The 25,657-nt window shown below is 38.1% G+C and overlaps 1 protein-coding gene across 2 annotated transcripts in view; it reads right to left on the bottom strand.

Moving 5' to 3' along the window:
- Kctd8 (potassium channel tetramerization domain containing 8) overlaps positions 1 to 3,925 on the bottom strand; it is a 183,851-nt gene extending 179,926 nt beyond the window's left edge. The window contains exon 1 of one of the 2 annotated variants that reach the window (XM_070012452.1): positions 2,569 to 3,925. In XM_070012452.1, the coding sequence (XP_069868553.1) occupies positions 2,569 to 3,541 (973 nt within the window). In that variant the 5' untranslated portion in view covers positions 3,542 to 3,925. The remainder of the gene's footprint in view (positions 1 to 2,568) is intronic. The other variant, XM_070012451.1, reaches the window with a different exon arrangement.
- Positions 3,926 to 25,657: the final 21,732 nt, after the last annotated feature.

The following is a 25,657-nucleotide window of genomic DNA, read 5'->3' as shown; positions in this document are numbered from 1 at the left end:
AAGAAGACAGAAACACTTTACATATACTTTCATTCATAGGTATTAAAAGATATTACATTTAAAATGATTGATAAACACTGTATAAAACATATCTATTAAACATGCATTATATACTATGTATATTTATACACATAGTAGTACATATATTTGCAATTTTAAGTGTGTATTATATATTATGCACGCCTACACACACTAATACCTGATAAATTTTACATCATACTTAAAAATGACAAATACATATACTGGGTCAATGACTGGATTAGTCATTCAGAGAGCAATTCTTAACCTGAAATTGTGTACTTTCCTCTCAAATTAATCAACAAAGAAGATTGCTTCCTTAGATTTCTGTAATTGGTATGAATGAATCTCAGAGATCTAGCAAGCACTTTAAACGTAGTTATTCATAATATGAACGATTTTATTTTATTCAATTTTACTTATTTCCAGAAGTAAAACAGACCCTGTGTTTCAAATATCTCTCAAATTACCTCATTAGATAAACTGGCATCTTCCAACTTCCATGTGCTATTCTTTTTTATGATTTACAGGCAAGCTACTTTCTGTACTCAAAGTTATAAACATTCTCAAGTCCACAAGTTTCTAGTGGAAAAGGAAAGACCAAATGTATACAGAGATGCAAAATTCAAGGAACATAATTGTAAATAACCCATGTTTACAACTTATCTAGCAAATATAACACCAAAGTCATAAGTTCAGTTCCCATCATCCTCTGAAATGTTTTGAAATATGTCCTTTATAAAAATGATTAAATACCTAAAAATATTTTTCAAATGTCCCAAAGGTCTCATTAATAAGGGGTATAGGATAATAATGTTAAATTAGGTGGGATGCTTGCTGGTGATTCATGCCTGTGGTCCTAGCTACTTTGGGGGGTTGGGAGCTGTCGGATTGATTGAAGTATAAAGACAGTTCAGAAAAATAGCTCAAGACTTTTTCTAGAATCTTTCACAAAAAATAATGTAAGACTGCAGATGTGGCTCTCCCATTGTAGAGCACCAGCCATGAGCAAACAAGCACAAGCAAGGCTAGTGAGCTCCTGAATTCAACCCAATACTGGCAAAAAAAAAAAAAAAAGCAGTTTTTAATACATACTGAGGAAATGTCAGTGCCTTTCTGGCCATTGACCTTTTGCTGTGTAAGAAATAACACTTTGACATCATTAAGACAATTACAAGCCAGGTATAGTGACCCATGTTTGTAATGCCAACATTAGAGACACTGAGGCAGAAAGACCAAGAGTTTCAGGCCAGCTGGGCAACAAAAGACAATGAAGGTTTAATCTATCACTTCACTTGCTTCTCTGTGGAAATAGTTTCCTCAGGAAATCCATCATTATTTAAAAATCACAATCGAACTGTAGATGGAGGCTGTCACCTTCATCTATAGTTATTAAAATATAAGGACACTGAGCCCACCTTCTGATCAGCTTTACACCTATGTCAGAAAAAGATCTCTACTTCCCCAGCCAGAATGAAGTGTAGAAAACCATTCAGTTCCTCTATACAGAATGAGCTTATCAAAACAAATTAGCACAATGAAAGCAATTGCAATATAAGCCTCTCGTGCTACTCTCTTCCTGTGTCTTACCGTAGGAAAATGTTGCCAGTGCTCATGCTGCCATCCCAACTGGTTTTTCATTTGTGCAAACACGTTCTAACACACGCGAGCGCATGCACACACACGTGAAGATTATGATCGTGACATCTAGTGAAGTTCTGAACTCTACAGAGCCCTCTTCTGAAACTCGTTACAAAAAAAAAAAATCATCTGGCCAAATGCTTTGCTTTTGCTCTCCCTCTTTCTCTCCTTTCAGAAAATAATTGCATTTATCCATCTTAGAAAAGCAGATCCGACTCCCTCCTCCCACCCCCAGCCTTTCATGCTCCCAGAGCTCTGAAAGGAAACACATCCACATCCAAACTTCGAAGTTCCCTTTCTGCAGCCAAGATAACTGTTACTATGAAATCTGGCTATAATCTGTTGATAATGGGAGACTTTTCTCACCAGCGCTGTGAGGGGCTCCGTTGGTACAATCTGTCTTGCTCCTAAAGGTCTGAAGTCTTTCTTACCTCCTCCCAAAGGGCTCCTCGATCAATAGCCATTCTTGAGCGGGGCTGCCCCCGCAGGAATCATTTTAGCTAGCCATGCACGGTTATGTCAGAAGTGCCACCCCGCCGTCCGGAGGAACCCCCACTGTGACCCAAGGCAATTAACCCCTAACCCCAGGTGTCCCAGGGCCTGGCGGAGGACAGTGGGTGCAGGGGATACTAAGCTCTGAGCATCCAAGGATGGGGTGGGGCAAGAGGGAAAGATCAGCGAAGTTCAGGGAGAGAACCGCCGGCAGATGAGTTCCACCACACCCGAGGTGGGGTGCAGATCCGCAGGAGCGCAAGCGTCAACGGGAGCTGTGGCCAGTCAACCAGTGTTGGCGCCAGGGACCCTTCCACCCCGGGGACACCCACCCCTGCCAGGGCTGCAGCCGGGGTACGGGGTGGGGGTGGGTCGGGGGGGGGAATGGGCTTCAGGTTAGCAGCTGGGGGAACTTACGGAAGAAGATGTACTCGGTGTAGCTGCTCCAGATCTTGTCGTCGCGGTACTGGTGGACGAAGGCGGCCATGCCGGAGGAGTTACACGCCACCATGTGGAAGCCGGCCTCCGACAGGCGATCGAACGCCTGCTCCAAGTAGGTGAACTTGAGGTAGAAGCGGGAGGTGTACTTCTCGGGCTGCCGGTCGGGGTCGCGACTCTCGTTGAGCGTCTCCCCGAACACTTCCTTGGCTAGCGCGATGCGCCCGCACACCATGATGCGCGCCACGCGCCGGAACTTGGCGTCCGCCTGGTTGTCGCGCACCGTGGTGTAGGAACCGCGGTAGCCCAGGGTGAGGAAGCCCGAGCGCTTGTCCGACGCGCCGCCGCCGCCTCCGTGCGCTCCGGGACCCGAGGGCGCAGCCGCCGCCGCCGCCGCCGCCCCGCGCAGCAGCAACGCGTCGCTGCTGCCCTGCGAGACGTTGTCCTCCAGGTCGCTCTGACAGCCCTCGTCGTTGAGCGAGTTCTGCTTGGTGACCTTGGGCGACAGCAGCTTCACCAGGTCGGTGAGCTGGAAGTACTCGGCTTCGCGCAGGAGCCGCTCCTTCTCCGGGAAGTGCTCGGGCAGGGCGAGCTGCTTGTCCCGCAGGTAATCCAGCACGTACCTGAAGAGGAAGCCGTCCCGGTCGATGAAGAAGCGCGCGCGGCTGTCCCGGGGTAACTCTCCCCGTCGCCGCGCGCCGCCCCGGGGACTGGAAGGCGCGAACATGCTGGCCAGAGTGCTGTCCGGGACGCTCAGCAGCGTCGAGTGCTTGGTCACGTAGACCTGGCCGCCCACGTTCAGCTCCACCACCTCGGGGAAGGGCGAGGGCGCGCGGGGCCCCGGGCCCGCGGCGGCGGGCGCGCCCGGAGAGGCGGATGCCGACACCATGTCGCTAATCGGGAGGATGGTGCCGCCGCCGCCGCCGCCGCTGCCCGTGTCCTTCAGAGCCATGGTCCCGCCCCGCCCGGCCGGCCGGCCCGCCCGCCTCGGGGTCGCAGCCCTCGGAGCTCCGCCGCGCCGACGCCCACCCCTCCCCGGCGACTCCCGCGCTCCTCGGCGGCCCCCCGCCGGCCCGCGGCGTGCGCCCCGGGACCACCGCGCACCCTCGGGCGGGCCGGGCGCGTTCCTCCAGGCGGGCGGCGCGGCGGCTCAGGGCTCCGGGAAGCCGCGGCGTCGGCGGCCGAGCTCCATCGGGGGAGACGGCGGGGAGCGGGGTGTGCCGGAGAGCGGCTCCGCGGCGGGGCGGGCGCCGGGCGGAGCGGCCGCTCCTCTGGGGCGCCGCCGGGGAAGTGTGTGTGAGAGAGAGAGAGAGAGGGAGATGGGCTGGGGAGAGGCTGGCCGAGCTGTGCGGCTCCCGGCGGGGAGGGCGCGAGGAGGAGCCCGAGCCCAGAAGACGCGCCGCCCCGGCAGCTGGGGAGAGCGCACCGCGAGCCGCGAGCGCGGACGCCGGCGCTAACTCCTCACAGCCCGCGAGGCGGCACTGACGTCAAGCCCCGCACCGGGACCCGGGCCTTAGCTGTCATTTAAAGAAATAGGCATCCGCCGCGGGGGGCGGGACCAGACCCCCCTAGGGGCGTGGTCCTCTTGACAGGGGCGTGGCCTGGGCGGAGCCTGCAGGGAAGGCTTTGGGGAAGTCAGTTTCGACTGGGCACCTCCCAAAGCCAAAGGGGCGAACAGCTCTTCGAGGTCTTCCCCTCCTTCCCTCCCTTTGTCTATCCCTCCTTCCCTTGTCCCCCCCTTCTTTTCTCTCTCTCTCTCCGTTTTCTTCAGCCTCTCCCCCACCCTCTCTCTCTGTCTCTCATTCTCTCCCTCCCTCTCCCTCTCCCATGCGTCCTTTCTTAGCTTCCTCCACTTCTGCCCAGTGAAAGTAGTTTTGGTGTTTCTTTCTTGTTTGCTTTTACTGGCGTTTAGGAGTGCTCAGCACAGAACCGTTTTGATTTTTTGATTCTAACAGAGGTCAGGTTCCTAATGTCATCTGAGCAGGACTGGAAGAAATTTTAAAGAAAGAAAAAAACCTATAGAGGAGGCCAGGGTTAGTGCTTTCCTGGTGGCTCTAAGTTGACCTCTCAGACCACCTCATTTTGTAATTGTGTATTTCCCTGCACACTCTATGTCTAGTAAATCGAACTCCTATTTCATTTCAATATTTTTTCAGTAAGGGGCGGCGTATAACACAGCTTTGTATCATCGTTACAGTATTTGATGGAAAAATAAATGTTTATGGAGAGTGATACTCATTCTAAATTACTAATTGGTGGCTTCTTTTAATCTCTCCATTGCCTTTTCAACTTCCTGAAGCAAGTAAATAGCTTGCATTCTATTCTAACCCCAGGCAGTAGTTGGATGGCAAATGAAAATTATGCGAAGTTAAGCCCACCTTAATTTCCATTATACATAGTGTAGGTAAAACTGCAAAGTCACTGTTATTTGTGAAGTGTGAGAACAAAACTGAGAATGAACATGCACCCCACTGCTGCCACTAGCAGACCACTGGGCCACATAACTTTGTGTCTAGAAACCTTTAAAAAATTATTGACATAAAGTACAAAATTGAGTATAGCAGACCAGGTCACAAAGTAGCTTGCTTCACAAAACATAATATGATGTGGACTTCACCCATTAACAGTTAAAATCATATATGGATTTTAATATTTAAGCCTTCCATGCCTACAAAAGATTTCTCATTTCTACATTCACAAAATATAATGGAGTTGAAATATTCAGTTGTAACCCTTAATTTTCATAAATGATTGATATATCATTTTTCAAGCATTACAAACTATATTTAATTCATTGAGAAGCCACAGAAAATGTATCAGTTTCAAAGTTTGATTATCTGAGGAGAGAGAGTCTACAATCTACTTGCCAAAGGACTGAGCCTTAAAATTAAGTTTATAGTATATCCATATTCATTCAAAATTTTTATTCAATCCTATTGTCTCATAAAACATTAGGTCAAATTAAAAAAGTAAAAATGGTTTAAGCATGATTTTCACTTAAAGGCTAACATCATTCATTAAAATAATCAAAAGAAAATACATTTGAGGAACATGATTTGGGATTTCAAATAACATTTCCTGAAAAAGTAAATTAATAGAAGCTTTATAACCTTCATAGATGAATAAATAATAATGCCTCAAACCACTGCTAATGAAGCCCATTTATCATGAGGAAAATAGCCCTGATGATAAGCATTGTACATGCCATGGAATTATAATGAAGTGGATAGATAATAAATATGAATATTTACCCAGGAATATACTCTCCAGTATTACCAACTTGAGAACTATTTTCATCTTAGCAGCATAAAATATACCTATAAGAAGGTCTAAAATAAATCATCCTAGAAATCCATAATGAATTACCTGTGTGATGCATTGCTTTTTTTAAAGTTGTCCCTTCAACATTGATGGAATGTTTCTCCTTAATCTCTTTTCTCACTCACACACTATCTCCCATCTATACCCCCTAGGGAAACACCAAGCTTAACAAATAGCAGTTCTTCCAGAATGTCATGTATTTCCATGTCATTTTTTTCTGCTGAGGATCCCTTTCCTCTTTATCAGCAACCTTATCCTTTTGAGATCTATTTACATCTTCCTTCCAGGTTTCAGTTTAAACATAATTTCCTCTGATGCTGAGAGAAGCTGAAGATCAAACCCAGTGCATACTAGGTAAGTACTCTATCATTGAGTTACATCATTCCATTTCTTACCCAGTTTTCTTGAGTTCCTTCCTGAAAGTGTTCTTTCATTCTCCCAGTCATGTACACTAATTTGTCTAAATTTAGTGTACATGGGAGACTAAATTGTCTCCCATGTTTCAGGTGTGGCACACAGATATATGCACTCTTTTATCTTAGAGCACAACCCACCTCAATAGCCACTTTCTATTGTCAAATACTCAATGGGTAGAAATGTTTTCATGTTGTGAATGGATAACAATGCATCATTCGTGGACTGGCCACTGAAGAAATGAGTAAAATTTGCTATTACACAATTAAAATCAAGAGAAGTGAGAACTGAGTCATCAGAATAAACTCCGGCCTACAAAAGAAGAGAAAACAAAGGAGGTAGACAGAATTTGAGCAATCCATTTGGTACACTAAGCGATCAACATCAAATAACCATAATCAGCACCATTTTTCTCTAAACCACAGACACCATTAATGTTCCCTTGATCACTACATGTTCTAAAAAAAACATGCCCAGTGCATTCAACAGAACATAGCAGACTTGTGTATCTCCAAAAGGAGAGCCAACAAACATTAAAGGACACAGTAGTCCAGCATTTAGGGTAGACAATTGTAAATTAAAGTAACAACTGAGTAGTTCTTCACTAAGCAGGAAGTTATGAAAACAAAGGAAGAATATAAAAAGAAACAATGAGATTTACAGGCTGATCAAATCAATTAAAAGTCTAATTTCTTCTCTTACTAGCTTTGTGATCTCAGAACGTTACTTGATTTCTGAACTTCAGTTACCTCTTGAGCACAAGGGAAACAATCAAGACCACAAACACCTTCCTCACTTCATTGCTGCTCCCAGTAACTGAGCCAATTACATCTGACAGAGTTGACTGTAAATATTTATTACAGTGAACTGTAAATATTTATTACAATGAACTGTAATGGACACAAAATAAACAGTAATGAGAGCAGAAGTATTTCCTAACTCAGAAACAAGCATTGTAGCTACAATCACCTTTACTCCCATTGTCTCAATTCATTTATCAAGGGTCTGGGGTGACACTGTTCTATCATTATGAACATCACCCCTCACTATGTCCTTTCTGGTAGCTATTGTCTGTTTTCTCATCGCATGTAGTTTTCCTACATGGTGACATATTTTCATTGATTGACATTTTCATCTCATTGAATTTACCTTCCTCTTGTTCTTTTCTTCGTTTTAACTTTAGTCTTTTGACAGTGGGCTAATTTATTGGTTTAGGTGGTCTGTGTCCAAGGCCAACTGTGCCTCTCATTTTCAAAAAGCCATCTGCTGTCCATTTATCTTATTAAAGGCATTTGAAAGTTTGCAAACTAAATAAATACAAAATTACCAAGTATCTTGTGTACTTCTAAGCAAAAATCTTGAGATTATAGCTAGTTTTAGAGACAGCAAGATTTAGAACAGTACTGTCTTATATGTTTAAATATGGATACAGGTTGACCCATTGTAACAATGAAATGTACAAGACACTGTTGAACACAGAACTTTACAATTTTGGGCGGGGCAAGTGGAGAGGGATGGTAGGAGAAAAATAAAGGAGGAGGCAACAATGCTTGATAAGAAAAGTACTCATTACCTTGCTCATGTAACTATAACCCCTCTGTACAGTATTTTCACAATAAAAACTTATTTAAAAAATATGTAGCAACATGTTGATTTTTAAGTTTGTAGTAGCCACATTAAGAAAGCAAACATGAAATTGGTAAATATTATTTCAGTAATATAGTTTAGATGCCTAACATATCCAAATTTGTCAGTGCAGCTGACAATTGATGTAGAAATTTACATTGTAATTAATGTACAGTGTAAGAATAACATAATTTACATTTATTCATACTACATCTTGAAAATATAATGTGTTCCACTTTTACAACAAATTTCAACTCTAACCATACTTCAGGTATGCCCAAATGATATGAGTGTCTCAATCTCATGAACTAACTAGTACTGTTTAAAAAAAAAATACTGATAATTTCAGTCTAGGAGTCTTGCCGCTTCTAATCCCATCATTTGAGAGGTAAAAGTGAAAATATTGCAAATTTGAGGCCAGTCTGGCTAGAGAGTGAGTGGGTTACAGGCCAGCCTGAGCTACATAGTGAGACCTTGTCTCAAATAAATAAATAATAAATAAATAGCAATTTGACGTGGTTGAATGTAATAATTGTATGTAGCAACACAATAAATGTACTACCTTATCACCAAATGCTTAAACCTTTATAAGTATATAATGCTGACCTGTGTTTTACACATGCATGTTTGAGTGTGCCAAAAATGTATACTCTTTCTAAAAATATAATACCTGTCACTTTAGTCTTGGTTTCTCTGGGACTCGCAGCTCACACAAAGAATAATTTGTCTATGCTTCACTTGTGTGTTTTCTGAATTATGACTCAGATGGTCCTCTTTTCCCTCTGCACACAGATACTGAACTTCAAAGATAGACACTATTCTCTAGTTGTTTTAATTTCTGTTCACTGCTCTGCAAACAAGCAGCCTAAATGCTGTTGGATAAACTGTCTACAGTATGACTAATTAGCAGTAAGACTTCTTCCTGGCCTTAATGATACTATTTAATTCTTCTATATACTACTAAATAGAGGAATATTGATATTTGCATATCTCTACCTTCTGCTTTTAAAGGCAAATCAAATCAGCCTTGAAAAATGCACTTAAAGCATAATGCTTTAATCTGAAGGAGGATTTTAAGATAAGGTATAAATTTGCTAGGGAATACTACATCCAGTAGGCTGTTAGGTTCAATAAATAACTTTAAAAAATCTATAAGTAGGACTGAGAAGGTGGCTCAGTGGTAGAGTGCTTGCCTTGCATGAATGAGGCCCTGAGTTTGATTCCTCAGTGCCACATAAGCAAAAAAAGCCAGAAGGATGCTGTGACTCAAGTGGTAGAGCACTAGCCTTGACCCCATGACCAGCCAAAAAAAAATCTTTAAGTAAATTTTGTGTTATAAAGTTTTATGCCAATGAAATTTCAAGTGTGCTGTTTTTCCCTAATCACAACTAGTGTGGATCTAAGGTATGAAGAGATAGAACCCCTGAATCTTATCCTAACAATAATACAAAGGTATTGTGATCCAGGCTATTTTTTTCTTTTTTTAAATCTCATTGAGCATCTTTTTTGTATATATTTTTATTGTAAAAATATGGTACACAGGGATTACAGTTCATGAGTAAGGTAATAAGTACATTTCTTATCAAGCATTGTTACCTCCTCCTTTGTTTTCCCCCTATTATCCCTTCCCTTCCCACCTCCCCACTCACCCCCCCCCAAGCTGTAAAGTTCACATAGTGTCTTGTACATCTCATTGTTACAATGGGTCAACCTGTATCCTTATTTCAGCATTCTGTTACTTTTTTTCCCCACCCCAAATTAGAAAAAGGATTATACATGTTATTTTTTATCATTAGTTTACTAGCTGGTCAAATAGACATATCCTAATACCTTCTGGGAAATACTGTTCTGATAACCTATTGTATAAAACTTAGTGACTTAAATAAAAATAATGATTTCATATTTTTGGTTATGGGCTTAACCATATAGTTAAATCTGCTCAAATGTCTCACAAGATTGAATCCACACAGGGGCTAGGGCCAGAATCATCTGATGATTGATCTGTGAGGACTGAAATATCTAAGGACTGAAAGAACTGCTGTTCTTTAGAAGGTCACACGCTCTCCCCCCACCCACCTCTCCCCTCCGTTCTCCTCTCCTATACTCCCTGCCTTTCCAATTCTTTCCTGTACATCTCCTGTGCTCATGGTCTTTCCATTAATTCTTTAACATTTCACAGCTGAGGGACAGGCAGAACCTGGATACTATCATGTTTTGACAAAACACACTAAGGAAAACTGACATCATTTCATACAACTCAAGGCAGCACAGGGCTTTTCCAGAGGGAAAAAAACATAGATTTTACTCACTCAAAGGAAAAGGGGGATATATGTGCATGCATGTGAAAAGAAAAGTTTTATTTTACTTGCTTGTTTTAATTATCTTTAAGTAGTTGTACAAAGGAGTTGCCACTCAACGAGTCAGTTTAGGAATACAGTGCATCGTGATCCAAGTCGCCTCTTTCCTCATTCTCACCCATTCACCACTTCTCTCAATTTCCTTAATTTTGTATAACATGCACTGGATTTTATAACAGTATTTTCATCCTTCCTTCCTTCATTTGTCTACTCTCTTCCCCTAGATCCTACACTTCTTGAGCAAACATTCCTGGTGTTTATTTTGGTGGACCATGAGTTAGCCTTTCTAAGGAATTACACATTTGAGCATTCCATAGTCTACTTTATTTTGGTTAATTCTGTTGTTGTTGTTGTTTGGTCAGTCATGGGGCTTGAACTCAGGGCCTGTGTGCTGTCCCTGAGCATTTTTTGCCCAAGGCTAGCACTCTACCACTTTGCGCCATAGCACCACTTCCAGTTTTCTGGTGGTTCATTGGAGATAAGAATCTCATAGACTTTCCTGACAGGGATGGATTTGATGCTCAGATCTCAGACTTCTGAGTAGCTAGGATTACAAGCATGAGCCATTGGATACCATCCCAAAGTGTTTATTTATGTATTTATTAATTCTAGATTCAACATAAAAGAGAAAAACATGCATACTTTGTATCTCTGGGCCTAGTTTAGTTCACTTAACATGATTTTGTTGTTACCATTTTGGGAAAGTATTTCTGTGATAATCAAGAGTTATTATACCTTTTATGGTATATTTATGTAGAAAGAGTTCTGTAAATAGAGCTGTAGCATTTTGGCATGTCATACATACTTACAGACTTTGGATACCTAATTGAGATGTATGGGACACATATATTAGAACGCATATGCATGCACAAAGAGCTAACTCAATAATATAGCTGTCTGAAATTTTAAACCAATATTTAAAGACATGAAAGGCTAGCCAGGTGTTTCCTTCATTTTAAATAAGAATCTCTATTTTTTGCATCCTGATCATTTATTCTGCTCTAATAAATTGCTTCATCCAATTTGCCTTTGCTCTAGTTAATCCAGAGTGCCCCTTGCCTCTTTCCTCTAGACATCTTTTATAACATCTGCAAGTTTTCATTCTCCCTCACTGAATCATCTCTTTTCATCTTTCAGATGCTGACCTAGTAAACACAAATACATCTGTGAACACTTAAACATTGACTTGTTACCCCCATATTCTACAGCTTTTTTCTACTCTGATTATTATATAATAAATATGGTTCCACTGTATAAATCTCATTATTGTGATCTAAAGTTCATTCTTCTCCCTAAAGAAATCCTGTCTTTTTCCTAGCTGCATCATTCTGCTTGCTTCTTTTTTTTTTTTTTTTTTTTTTTTTTTTTTTTTTTTTTACTGGCTCTTACCTGTTACTCTCATTACATATATATTCAAAGACTAGAAAGACAGTAAACATAGTAAGTCTCAGGACTTGGCCATCCATAAGGCCAGAAGTTTGGGATCTGTCTTCCTAAACTTGAGAATATCAATCAAATGAAAAGAAACTGTCAGGAAAGAACTCCCACCAAAATACCCAATAAATGGTATTTATGTTTGAGTCATACATGGAGTTTGAATATATTTTGATGTCGTTGCACAATCTAAGTTCACATTCGGTTCATTCAGTACATTTCAAGTGTTTATTGACTATCAATTATGTATTCTGCTAAGGATATTTTGAGTTATTACAGGGAATAAGACATATAACTGGCCATTAAGAAACTTTCAATGACAAGTAAAAAGAACTAGTAACACTCACAAAGAGCAAAAGACTGAATTACAGAGCCAGGCACTGGTGGCTCACGCCTGTAATCCTAGCTACTCAGGAGGCTGAGATCTGAGGATCGCGGTTCAAAGCCAGCCTGGGCAGGAGAGACCATGAGACTCCTATCTCCAATAAATCACCAGAAAACCGGAAGTGGCGCTGTAGCTCAAGTGGTAGAGCGCTCGCCTTGAGCTGAAGAGCTGAGGGACAGCACCCAGGCCCAGAGTTCAAGCCCCACGACCGACAAAAAAAAAAAAAAAAAAAAAGACTGAATTACAGAAAGGAGTAAAGCAATTGTTGTAAGAAAAGATTACACAAAGTGATGTGAGACTGACCAGAATGACTTAGAAAGCATTTCTAGTTGATGGAGAACTGCTTTAAAAAGTGGATAGTGAGTATCATAGAGTAAAAGACAAACATTATTTCAATAATTGCTCATGACATAGAATAGTTTTTCAAATTGAAATAATAGTGTGAGCAAAACAAGACCTATTTATTAACTGTACTATTTCATTGGTCTGTGTGTTCACCAACCAGTTTACCCATCCATCTATTCAATTGTTCTACCAGTGGAAACCCATACTTATTTTAAAAGTGTCTCAATAATATAACTAAGCAAAAATAATGACAAGGGGAATATAGCACATAAGTTTGGGACAAGTAAGACGTGAGAACATGGTTCAAAGGCAGCCTGGGCAGGAAAGCCCGTGAGAATCTTATCTCCAATTAACTACCAGAAAAGCCAACAATGGGCAGTGGCTCAAGTAGTAAAGTGCTAGTCTTGAATAAAACAGCCCCAGGACAGCAGCACTAGAAGGTAAAAGAAAGTACGAAAATAACTACATATTTTATATTCTCTAGATTAATAAATTTAAATTTAACACAAATTGGGTTCACACGTGATAGGAATTTTTGAGATGAATAAAAGATTATCAGTCATATGAGACAGAAAAGAAAAGAAATTGCTAATCCACATTAAAAAAAAAACTAAGTTGCTAAATGTTTTTCTATGTAAGGTGGTTTGACTCTAATGATCAATCTCTCAAGCACATGTACTTGTTATGTATTAGTGAGAACAGATTTATTTATCCTAGGAGCTGAAGACTACAGACAAATTCATGGCTTAGTAAAAGGTGATGTTGGCAACATTATCCCTATTTTCATCACAGAGTTAATAGAGATTCATGGCTATTAACCAAGTCACGGAAGTTCATACATCTAATGACCAATATGTTGGATTTTGATTTAGAAATGAATCCAGGTTTACTTTATTTGATGTGAGAGCAAAAGGTCTCCCATAAAAAAGGGCACAGAGTTGGTAAAGACGAAGACCCATCTAAAGACATTCACCAAGGTTAGCTGTGACCAGAATAATTGAGAGTAGACTGTAGAGATGAGTAAAAATTTGGGGATGGGGTGCAAAATAAAGATGCCTGGAAGTTGTGACAAAGTAGCCTGTGAAGCCAGGAGAGTGTTAAAAATCTGCTGTTTGGGGTACAAAGGTGAGGATTCAAGGGAATGGTGACCAAGGGATTAGCCTTGGCACCTCAGCAGGACTCATTTTCTGAGTTAGAGCACCTTCTACCACCTTCTACCACCAAACCATCTTTCAGCAGATTTGGAATCAATTCAATTTTTAGACAATTCCTTGAAATGAAATACTTTCAATGCCCTTTGGCTCCTCAAGGAGCCATTATTTGAGATCAAAGGTGTAGTATGAGAACAAGTTGCCATATTTTCTTATTTGACCCGTTACTCCTAGCTCTATGAAATTAATTATAAATGTGCTTTCAGAAATTTGTATCCCAGACTAGGGAGCAGAAGAGTTAGATTTTCCCAATAGCTATAGAAGTACTGCTGACCTAAGATTTAAAGTTTTGGGAAAAGACAGACAAGCTTCTGACTGGATTTTATGAGATTTAGAGTACTTAATATGTTATATTAAGTAGCTTTAATAGCTACATACTGAAATTATATTATGAATCAACTACATCTAGACTAAACACAGAACATGGCAAGTAGTCACAGAGTGAGTTCTTTTTCTTCTGTGTCTTAAATGCTCAAGCAGTACACATCAAGATCTGACAGATAAGAATCCTTAATAAAACAACAATAAATGTCTCTGAGTCTGGCATTTATCCATTCTTCCAGTTCCAGTTTTTTTTTTCAGTAAATAGTTATGGAATGCCTTTTTAGGGCACAGACCCAGCTAACTTTAAAAGATGCAGAATTAAGATTTATGGGGGCTGGGAAGGTGGCTCAGTGGTAGAGCGCTTGCCTTGCATGCTTGAGGCCCTGGGTTCGATTCCTCAGCACCACATAAGCAAAAAGAAAAAAGCCGAAAGTGGCGCTGTGGCTCAAGTGGTAGAGTGCTAGCCTTGAGCTGAAGAGCTGAGGGACAGTGACCAGGCCCAGAGTTCAGGCCCCACAACCAGACCCCACCCCCCCAAAAAAAAGATTTATGCGACATTCTCTTGACTGTGTTGTTTACCTTGAGTCTGTTTTCTGGTTCTATTGTTTTCCCAGTTGGTTTGTCATTTTTCTTGGGTTGGTATTGAAGGTCTTGAATCTTATTATGGATCCTATTACCTTTAAACTTTAGCGTTGGTTTCTACTTTCTGGCTCACATGGCCCTTCTAGGTTCTATTTCTGATCTTGAGCTAATAATTTTTTCTGATGTCTGTTACAACCTGACCAAGATCAATGTGATAACATATCAAATGAGCTTTAAACATGTCAAAAAGAAGAACATGAACAAGAGAAAAAAATAAATTGTGTCTTTCACCAATAAAAGGAAATATAGTAAAGTATGTAGTGTATGTTATGAATTATATCCTAGGTAATCTTTCTAATTTTTGTCATTTGATTTTTCTAAAAAAGCAAGAAAAAAAATCTACGAACTTTGCATCTGAGCCTAGGCTGAAACAATGGAACCGTCTGTGTGTATAGGAGAAGAGCTGGTATAGAGAGAGCTGGGGAAATGCAGCCAAGGAGCTGCAGAGATGGGTAAGAGCAGAAAGTCACTGTTACATCCATCCAACAGCAAAGGGCGGAGTTGTGGGGAAGGGGGGGGGGGGACTATGTTCCTGGAAGCCTAGAGAAAAAGCTATAAAGGAGGAGTTATTTGGTGGGCTTCAGTAGAAAACCATCTATCTATGAAACCTAGGAAGAAATAAGCAATGGGAAACGAAACACCCATATGTTCTCTTCTTAAACCAGGCACAACAAGCTATGAGATTTTGTTTAAAATTCCAGATAATTCAGTATATATAGGCCACACATATAGAAAAGATGGAAAGTGGAATTAGAAGAGTGAAAAAAGAACATAGTGAGAGCAGCCCAACAATCCAACATGGCAATGACATGCTAGCAATGTAAAATGAACTCCATACAACAGCAAGCTAAGAAAGAGAAATGACAGATGTTAATGGCAGATAAGACAGGGTAGAAGACTAGTAGAGAGTTTGGAGCAATATATAATATTCCTTATGTGGTTTATTAAGAGAAATACTTAGTGTTGTTAAGGAAATCTTAGTAAACACATATAATTAAAAATAGAGTAAATAGAAATAAGAATGTCAATGACAATATCAAGATGAGCAGTTTTACATTCATTAGATAAATACCTAGTACTAACCTACTACATATGTTTAAAAAAAAACGTGATGTGATCATCACTGTGGGATGGGAAAGTATAGGAAAGGAACAAAGTGGATAGGTGTGAATACCATTTGTATAAAATGGAGGCTTACCAAGGTCTACATTGTATCCAGCATCAGTAATGACTGAAACTCAATTCTTAGCCCTGCACACTACATGCCAGGCAGTGTTGTAAGCAATTAACTCATATTAATGTATTTAGTTCTCATAAAAATATTGTAAAATGTATCATCTATTATCCTTCCTATTATATAGAATTAAGTTGAGGCACAGAGAATTAAATAACTTCCCTAAATTCACAAAACTTTCAAATAGTGGCCATTAGAGTCTGGCTTCAGTTACTACTAAAATCCATTCCCTTTACTAAATTTGTATTCCATTTATTTCTTGTCACTTATTCATAAACAGAAAGAAGCATTCCTATAAAATTGTAATAATCTTTTAACTTCCTTGAACTTACTACTCATAAAAAGTTCCTTTTGAATATTTTAATATATTCATTTTGAATATTTTCATGGATCAATTAATATTTGTATATCATGTAATATCAATTAATATCATGCAATATAATTAATATTTGTAACAGCCTTCAAACAGATGACTGGCCTTCAAACTAAAATTTATGCTTTACCTGATTATTATTTAAATAGTATTCTTTCATGAAGCTGCCTTATTCCCATTTTCCTGCTTGACATGGTGCTGTCCCAGTGCTGTCTGAAAGGAATATAATACAGTCCACAAAAGTGAAAAGCACATATTCTTAAATGTTTCAGTATAGTCACCTTAAATAAAATAAATACCAAGGCCACAAAGTGTATATCATCCTAAAACACCACTCTCAATTCTGACATCGCTCAGGGTATATAAACCACCCTGAGGTTTGATATTTGCTAGAAGGACTTAGAATTCACCACATGTTGTTGTTAGATTTTATCTAAATGAAAGAATATACAGGTTTAAATCTCTTAAAAGAGAAAACACACGGAGTAGAGTTCAAGAAAGTTCAATGCCTGAGCTTCCAGGCCTTTCCCCACTGGGATCAGGCACAAGGCCCATTTCTTGGCATTGGCTTATGTAAACATGTATCGAATATTGCCAAGCAGGGAAGTTCAAATGATTTGGCATCCATATTTTTCATTGAAACTCAGGCCTGGGTGACTTCCCATATGCCTGACTTCTATCTTCAGCAGCACTTAATTGTGAGATGAAACCATGTGAGTCAAAGTTAAGTCATATTACGAGACTGTCTGTCATGGGCCAAAACCTACACAGTCTTTTACTGGTTAAGACCTTACAAGAGTTTGGAGGAGAACTTCCCAAGAGTTTTGGACAAAGACCCAACTTCTCATTAGGAAAAGTTAAATTCTTTACTACAAACAATTTTAATAATGTATCATATTGTTCAATATACACAGACATTATCATTTCATTATGTAATCAACATGAATCACTAATGAGCTGTTATAAATATTTCAGGCCAACTCTTGAAAATCTATGTTTACCTCACAGCTATAGAAAATCTCCACTTGAACTCGTGATATTTCCAGTGATTTATAACCTCCTATGACTAGCACCATATGGTTAGTATAGCTCTGTACTCTCCTTACTGACTCTAAAAAAGTTTTATATATTTCCATATATTTAATATATTATATGGATACAATTATCAGTTTTTTTCTTATACGAATTAACCATTATCAAATTTAAAACTAATGTTTAAAATGTGCTTTTATTTTTAGTAAAAGTGATATCAAATACCTTCATTACTATTCTTTCAAAATCAAAGATGCTATTTCATATATATATACTCTTCTGTTATATGTTTCTTTTTTAATTTTCAGATTGGTGTTTCATTTGCTCTTACAGTGACAATGTGGATGGCTAATTATTTCTTGTCACTTCTAATTCATATTCCTAATTTCAGTGTATTTAATTTGGTGTAATACTTATTACCTTTTTCGAATGGCATGTTTGACAATCCAGTGCAATAAGATCATGACTTTAGATATTCCTAAATACACACACACACACACACACACACACACACACACACACACACACACACACACACACACACACACAAATCCTTCCTAAATGAGGTATTTATATACAACATTTTAATCTTAGTCTGGAAAATTGTAAAATGGCATCAAAACCTTTTGAAAATAGCTGATGTCCCTCTAAGTTGTATCCCAACACGCTATTAATAATTAGAGACAGAAATGTTTTTTCTAGTATTCTATTTTAGGTATAGGTAAACATTTCAGAATTTGTATTTAAGCTACATTAAAAAAGCAGTTGTGACTGTGTGTGTGTGTGTGTGTGTGTGTGTGTGTGTGTGTGTGTGTGTGTGTGTGTGTGTGTGTGGTTTAGTATGGATTATTTTCTTCATGCATACAAACATGTTTAAAAGTGTTTTCCAAGGTAGCTACAGTGGTGAGTATTGAAATGTCAAGCTGAAAAGGTCAAAGTCTGTTCATAAATGCCTTCACTTTCCTCCTTGAGCCTCTCTCTTCATCTGCTGTGGTACTTCCTGGGGTGGCAGAGCACATTGTAAGCTGGTGGTTAGTTGGGAAAGACCTTCATTATTTTAGATTCATTCATTCCTCATTAAAATTTTATTATATTACAGCCTCATATCTGTCCCTTTTTATTCTCCTTCAAAGATCATAAAATTATAATATCTTCCACCTCAAATGGCAGGTTTTTCTCCCTTACAGATACTATTTGATATGAAGCGGACTCTGCACATTTTCTGGTACTAGGTTACTGTTTTGGGCCTAAATGTATGGTTTTGTAAAATAAAACAGTCAGATTTAGAATACTCAGTTATTCTAGAATCTTAAGTCTTTTTTTTTCAACTGGAAAATTAAATACTTTCATTTCTGTTAATCTGTATTTCTCTCTCTGTCTCTCTTTCTGTGTTCTCTTTTTTTGGGGGGGGGAGGTCCGGTCGTGGGGTCTGAACTCTGGGCCTGGGCACTGTCCCTTAGCTCTTCAGCTCAAGGCTAGTGCTCTACCACTTGAGCCACAGTGCCACTACCAGCTTTTTTTTCTTTTTGCTTATATGGTGCTGAGGAATTGAACCCAGGGCCTCTGGCATGCAAGGCAAGTGCTCTACCACTGAGCCACCTTCCCAGCCCTCTTTCTGTGTTCTCTATCTCTGTCTTTGTCTCTGTGTGTGTAAACCAATGTCCCAAGGATTTAACATGACTTTTTAAAAGATTTTTTCCTGTTCTTTACCATTTACCTATCTATTAACAATACATAAATTGCTTCCTTATTCACAACTCTTAAGCTTTTCTGTTCTCATGAAATGAGAACAGAAATGTCCCTTATGAGCAATTAGTTTGAATTCTACTTGTTTCCCAGGAAGATGTCAAGGCAATTTTTCAATTCTCATTCAAAGTCAGAGTCATTCTTCCTATAGAACTACCTATATAATACCAATAATTTTTATGATATTTTTCTTGGCAAATATTAGTTGTACAAAGTGGGGTTTCTTTGTGACATTTTCCTAGTCCCCTATTTCTTTTCTGGTGGTTCTTGGGTTTGGGCTCTGCCACTTCCATTTCTGGTTACTGCTTGTATTTTTGAGATACTTTCTCATTAGCTTTTCTGCCCTGACTACCCTTTAACATAATTCTTCAGTCCTTTATTGATCAGCAGATTTCTCTGAAATTATTTATTCCATCTGAATAGACATATTCTTGCAGTGTATTTCAAAATTATCCACTATTATTAAAATCTTTCCAGTTTGTTCACTAAAATGGCTTCACTAATTTACACATTGAAAGTGAGAACAAAAGATTCCCATTTGTGCCATCTTGAACAACCCCTGCTTTAGCCAGTGTTCTCCTTTTTGCAAATTATAAGGGCATAAAATGTCATGTTAATGTTTTATCATAAGTTGTGTGTGTGTGTGTGTGTGTGCGCGCGTGCGTGTGCACGCGCGCTGGTCTTGGGGTTTGAATTCAGGGCCTGGGCACTCAATTGACCTTTTTGGTAAATACCACCTGAGCTACAGATCCACTTTCAGCTTTTTGGTGGAAACAAAAGTCTCAAGGATTTCCTTTCTCAGCCTCCTGAGTAGCTAGGAATTCAGATATGAGTCCCATCTTCCTAGTGCCCATCTTCTTTGCTATGAATTAACACGGGAATATTTTCAATATTTATTAACTGTGCAGTTTTCTTCTTTAAAAATCTTATTTAAAGTCTTCATCTTCATATTAGGATCCTAAATTATTAGATTTGCCAGTTACATATATTGTAAGTAATATCACAAACTAAAGAATTACTCAAAAATCAAAATGATTTGGCAATGAGCCAGACCTCAAGTACTTTTTTTTTTCTTTTTCCAGTCATGGGGCTTGAACTCGGGCTGAGCGCTGGCTCTCAGCTCAAGGCTAGCGCTCTACCACTTGAGCTACAGCGCCACTTCCAGTTTTCTGGTGGTTAATTGGAAATAAGAGTTTCAAGGATTTTCCTGTCAGGGCTGGCTTTGAACCGCAGTCCTCAGATCTCAGCCTCCTGGGTAGCTAGGATTACAGGCGTGAGCCACCAGCAACCGGCTCAAGTACTTTTAATTGTCCCGATTATAAAATAAAATAACCACAAGCACACACACAGATTTGAGTAAATAACAAACATGAACGAAGGGGAGAATAAATTAATTTGTGTAGAATTCCAAATAACTTATTTAGATATTTCCTTCTGAAGTGGATAGAGAATTACATCTTTTCATCCTTAGTTTTGGGCTTCTCATAGTTAACTTCCTCTAAAGATATAGTATGTGAAAGCTATTTGACAGTAGAAAAACCTGGTAAAATACTATATTAATACGCAATCGAGGTTAACCTCAAGGATGGTGATAAGTGTTGTTGCTAAATTGTGTTCTTGATGTTTGATGGGAATGGCACTTTGTCATAGAAGTCTTCCTCTCTAAGGCACATTGACACCAGGTAATCACAGAGGGGTATTCTACAAAATAACTGACCACTTCTTCACAAAACTGTTCAAGTCATCAAAAGCAAGAAACTGTCATAGTTTCCAAGATACTGATGGCATATAATCATTAAAGGTAATATGCTGTCAGAGAGGGGATCGCAGAACACTATCTGAAGTATAGATAAAAAGTAAGAAAACCCAGTCAAAAATTCAATGTGCATCTTACAAAATTAAGAAGAGTAAGGGAAAGGATGGGAAGGGGATTGATGGGTAAGAAGGTTGAAAGGGGTGACATGAATCCAGGCACATGGTATTCAGAAACTGCTTCGTTAAATGGCACCTCTTTTCATACAACTGCTTAATGATAAATTAGAAAAGTTGAATACAGTTGATTTCAGCCAATGAATATTTATCAGTAAGCATTCAATAATTTGTGAAAGCAGAGCATACTCGTAGAACATGCAAGAGGAACAGGAAAGTAGCTGAAATATATAGAAACTCTAAGTGTTACTTTTGTGAGTTCCTGGTGAATATGAAATTATTCTAAAATTAAAACTTTAATTTTAAAATGCTGCTAATATTTTCTTAGCCTGCCTCTATTAATTTTGTCTATGATGATTTCTTTGTATAGAAATGATGGCTACTTTGACAAAGATAGCATGAATAAAGTAAAATGGACCTATGTGGGCAATTTCACAGAGTAAGTTACATGTTAGGATGAAAGAACAGGGGACCATGGAAATGAATTCTAAATTTCTTTATTTCAAGTTTGGGTTATTTTTTGGACTGACTCTTCATAGTATTTATTAAAATTGTAAATAATGTCTTATTTTCTACTTTAATTTCTTTTACAATTAAGAAATCTTCTTATTTTTATATCTTGGAGTCCATTTTGATAAGCATCATTTTATCCGGTAGCTATTGAGCCCTTGTGATCCTCTCCTAACAATAATCTCCTTTTTTCTCAATGTGCTAATGTTTTACAGTGCTGTTTAACTAATCATGTCCAAGTGTAATCATTTGTCTTTTACTATCCATTGGATGAACTTGTAGATTTATAGACACAGTCCAGTTGTTACAAATGAGGGAAATCACGCAATCTATGTTTCTTTTTGTCTGGCTTACTCCACTTAATATAATTCTTTCCAAGTCTTTCAATTTCCTTACAAATGGGGCAATACAATTTCTTTCTGATGGAAGCATAGAATTCCATTGTGTATGTGTACATCAACTGCTGTTGCAAAAAAATGCTATTCAATTTTGAATATTGCTCTTTCTAGGTCAAACCCATGCCCTCAAAAGCTTTACTTCATCCCTCAATGTCTTAGCATTTCTATCATTTGCTTATCAGTTTTTGTTTCTTTAAAACTCACTAGCTAATTACACATGCTGAACATTTACCTCTTCTTTTTAGTTATCCTTTTTTGTATTACTGGGGATTAAATTCAGGGCCTGGTACTAGCTAACAAGTGCTCTACCACTTGAACCATTCCTCCATCCTATTCATACATGCCTTGTGTTTCATAAACAGAACTTCCAGTACTATATCAAACAGTAAAAACCTATCAGAAGTTTTGTACAATTCTTAATATTAAAAAGCAAGTTCAAAAATTTCTTCAACAACTGTAACTTGGTTTTGGTGTGTCAATTTTTTTACTTGTATTATTTTTTACACTTGGAGATGGGTGTCAATAGCAGTGCAGAGAGATTTTATATGATGTTAGAAGGTTTCTTCACCTCCTAAAGAGCTTTTTAAAACTTCTCAAATGAATAATGAATAGTATCAAAAGTTTTTTTCTGTGTATATTGAGATGTCCATGTGACTTTTGCCCCACAGTCCATTAGTGTGATAAATTGCTATTACAATTTCTGATGTTGACTGTCTTTGCATTCCTGAGATATATCCTCTTTTTCATAGCTTATTATTAAAAATGCATTGCTGAATCTGGTTGCCTATAAATATTTAGAAATGTTTAAGCCATGTTCAAAAAGGAAATTGGCTTATACGTTCCTTTTCTCATAATGTCTTCATCAAGTTTTGATACTGTGCTGGATTCTTTTTCTTCTTTTCTCTTCTCCCTGCTTTGAGTCATGGTAAGTGATTTAATGGACTGCATTAGTGGATTCTTTGCCTGTGGTTTTGGGTAGAATTAGGCAATGATCTTCTGGTAATAAGTAAGTTCTGAGTATTTATTCTTTCAATTACCTTTCTATTCCATTACAGAGTTCACTGGGTCTCTCCCCCAAAGATCCTAGGCTTACTCTTGATATTGGTAAAAAAAAAAAATTCTTTCAAATTTTGTTTTGAGGACAAATTGTTGCACTGGCTTTTAATTCATGGTACAAGGCTATCTGTGCTGGTTTGATTAAATCCAGCCCACACTATTGAAAAGAATCCCTTCACATAACACTGGTGTTGTTGGGACCCTGTCTGATACACATGTCGAAGTTACACTTACTTTAGAAATGAATTTTATATTTCTTCTTATCTCCTAAAATATATGTATTTTGTGAAATAAGCATATCCTTTGAGAGATTGATAGAACTTGCCTATGAAAACATTTTTTAAGGGGCTGGAAAGATGACTCAGTGGTCGAGTGCTTTCCTTGCATATATGAGGCCCTAGGTTTGATTCCTCAGTATCACATGAGCAAAAAAAGCCAGAAGTGGCTCTGTGGCTCAAGTGGTAGAGCGCTAGCCTTGAGCTGAAGAACTGAGGGACAGTGCCCAGGTCCAGAGTTCAGACCTCACAACCTATCAATAAAAAAAAATCGTTTTAGAGGCAAAAATTAAGTTAACATCACTAATTTGTATAAATTTTCTGTTTTGTGTCAATACTGCTTGTTTATTTAAAATTTCATTTTATTGGTACTTAGTCATTTGTAATGTTTTCCTATAACTTTTGGATATTCTTTCACAACTCTAATTCCTTTGTCTTTTATTTAATCCTTCACATATTCTTTCTTTCTTGATAAGTTTGCAGAATGTTTATCTCTTACAATGTCCTTTAAAACAAAATTCTCCTTTTATTTTTGTTGTTGTTGTACTTTGGCTTTCTCTTTGTCGTTAGACTCATCCATTATCATTGCAACTTCATTCTTCATCTATACATGGTAAAATAATTGCATTTACATTCTAAGATTTTGGAATATTAAATAAAAAGATAAACCTTTATGTGCTGTGGGAAGACATATTTTTACAATTTTCATACTGATTACAACTTCTAACACAGTATTGATACCATAGATGCTATAGGTTTTCAACTTGTTCTTTTATAATCCTTGATTTTTTTATGCCTTAATTAACTAATGGGGTGTATTTGAGAAAGGGGATTTAGTTAAAGCTACAAAAATATTCTTCTATTTCAAGACAACCTGAAGATCTAATCTGTAATTCTGTAGCAATCATACATTATGTGAGTTTTTGTGTCTCGATCATTCTCTTTATAATCTTGCTTCAGTTAGCCTCCACTGTAATAGTAGACTGAGCAGATTCTCAGGGACTAGATGAGTCTGAATTCTGTATATTACCCTGTGTAAGAAAAAATTAAGAAAGAATCCAAGGAGTCTAAAGTCTAGTTATTTGGGAATACCAAATAACTTTTAAGATTTCATTAAAATAGAATTGTGGGGGAAATAGTAAATAGAAGTTTCATGAAGAGACAGTAGAAATGCAAGCTTTTAACAAAGTGATTATGAAATGAAATTAGAGACATCCATTCAAAGAAGTTATTTGAAATAAGTAATGTCCAATATATAAACACTAATGAAAGACATCAATTGTTTGACTAATGAAAGTTATATTTATGTCTCAATTATTTTTTTTAAAAAGAGCTATGAACAAAAGTTAACAGTAGAAGAAATAAAAATGAAGTATTTAAAGATTAAGAGTGAGGGAAAGATATTCAAAAATAACTACCATTGAACAACGATGCCAAATTTTAACATATCTTATTTACCATCGCAACTTTTCTATTCATACTCTTTATGTTATCCAAAATGAGTGCCTAAAATGGTCTTTGTAAAGAGAAAATACAAACATTTTAGAATTAAGAAAAATTCATATTCTTTTTTGTAATGATGACTATACTGAACTTATCACAAAAAAACAATGCAAGTAACATTGGAATTTGTCTCTATGGCAAGTATTATTTTAAAAATAACTGAGAATGACTGAAACATTGTATTGTTTTTGTCTATTATCAAGCAAAATAGTAGTGGGAGCTGGATGCCAGTGTCTCATGTCTGTAATCCTAGCTACTTGGGAGTCTGAGGTCTGAAGATCGTGGTTCAAAGCCTGTCCCGGCAAGAAAGCCCATGAGAATCTTATCTCCAATTAGCCACCAGAAAACCTGAAGTGGTGCTGTGGCTCAAGTGGTAGAGTGTTAGTCTTGAGCTGAAGAACTAAAGGACAGCACGTAGGCCCAGAGTACAAGTCCCACAACCACACCAGAGCAATATTCATTTTTTCACTAATTTTATATGATGAAATTTTATTTGTCAAATCTTCAAAATATGAAAAATACCTTTCTTGTTTCAGCGTATTTTTTAAATATGAGAACACAGCTGTTCTTATTATGAATAAGATAAATGCATGAGGATAAAATGGCATTTATTTATTTATTTATTTATTTATTTGGGAAAATGAGGGTTTTTTTAGAGATAAAGGACTTATTTTGCATTTTAGAAATTTATTAAAGGACTAAAGATTCAGGTAATATAAAGGTTAGCTCAGAAGAAATTTAATAAAGTTCTTTACAAAAACAAATTAAATTGGAATTGGTTGACATTAAAATAATCTAAGTTCCATGATGGGAGAATATATATTTTTTTAAATCTAGCCAGGATGAGAGGCTTCATAGAAGTAAAGACTATAAAGATTCATGGCTATAACCTTCTATGAAAACTGACATAACAACAGCAACATTCACAAGACAATATGTTGGCAATGATCTAT

Source organism: Dipodomys merriami, unplaced genomic scaffold (genome assembly GCF_024711535.1).
Source record: "Dipodomys merriami isolate MVZ:Mamm:240054 unplaced genomic scaffold, mDipMer1.0.p SCAF_9, whole genome shotgun sequence".
Taxonomy (NCBI): Eukaryota; Metazoa; Chordata; class Mammalia; order Rodentia; family Heteromyidae; genus Dipodomys; species Dipodomys merriami.
This window is presented reverse-complemented; position numbering and strand designations above follow the sequence as displayed.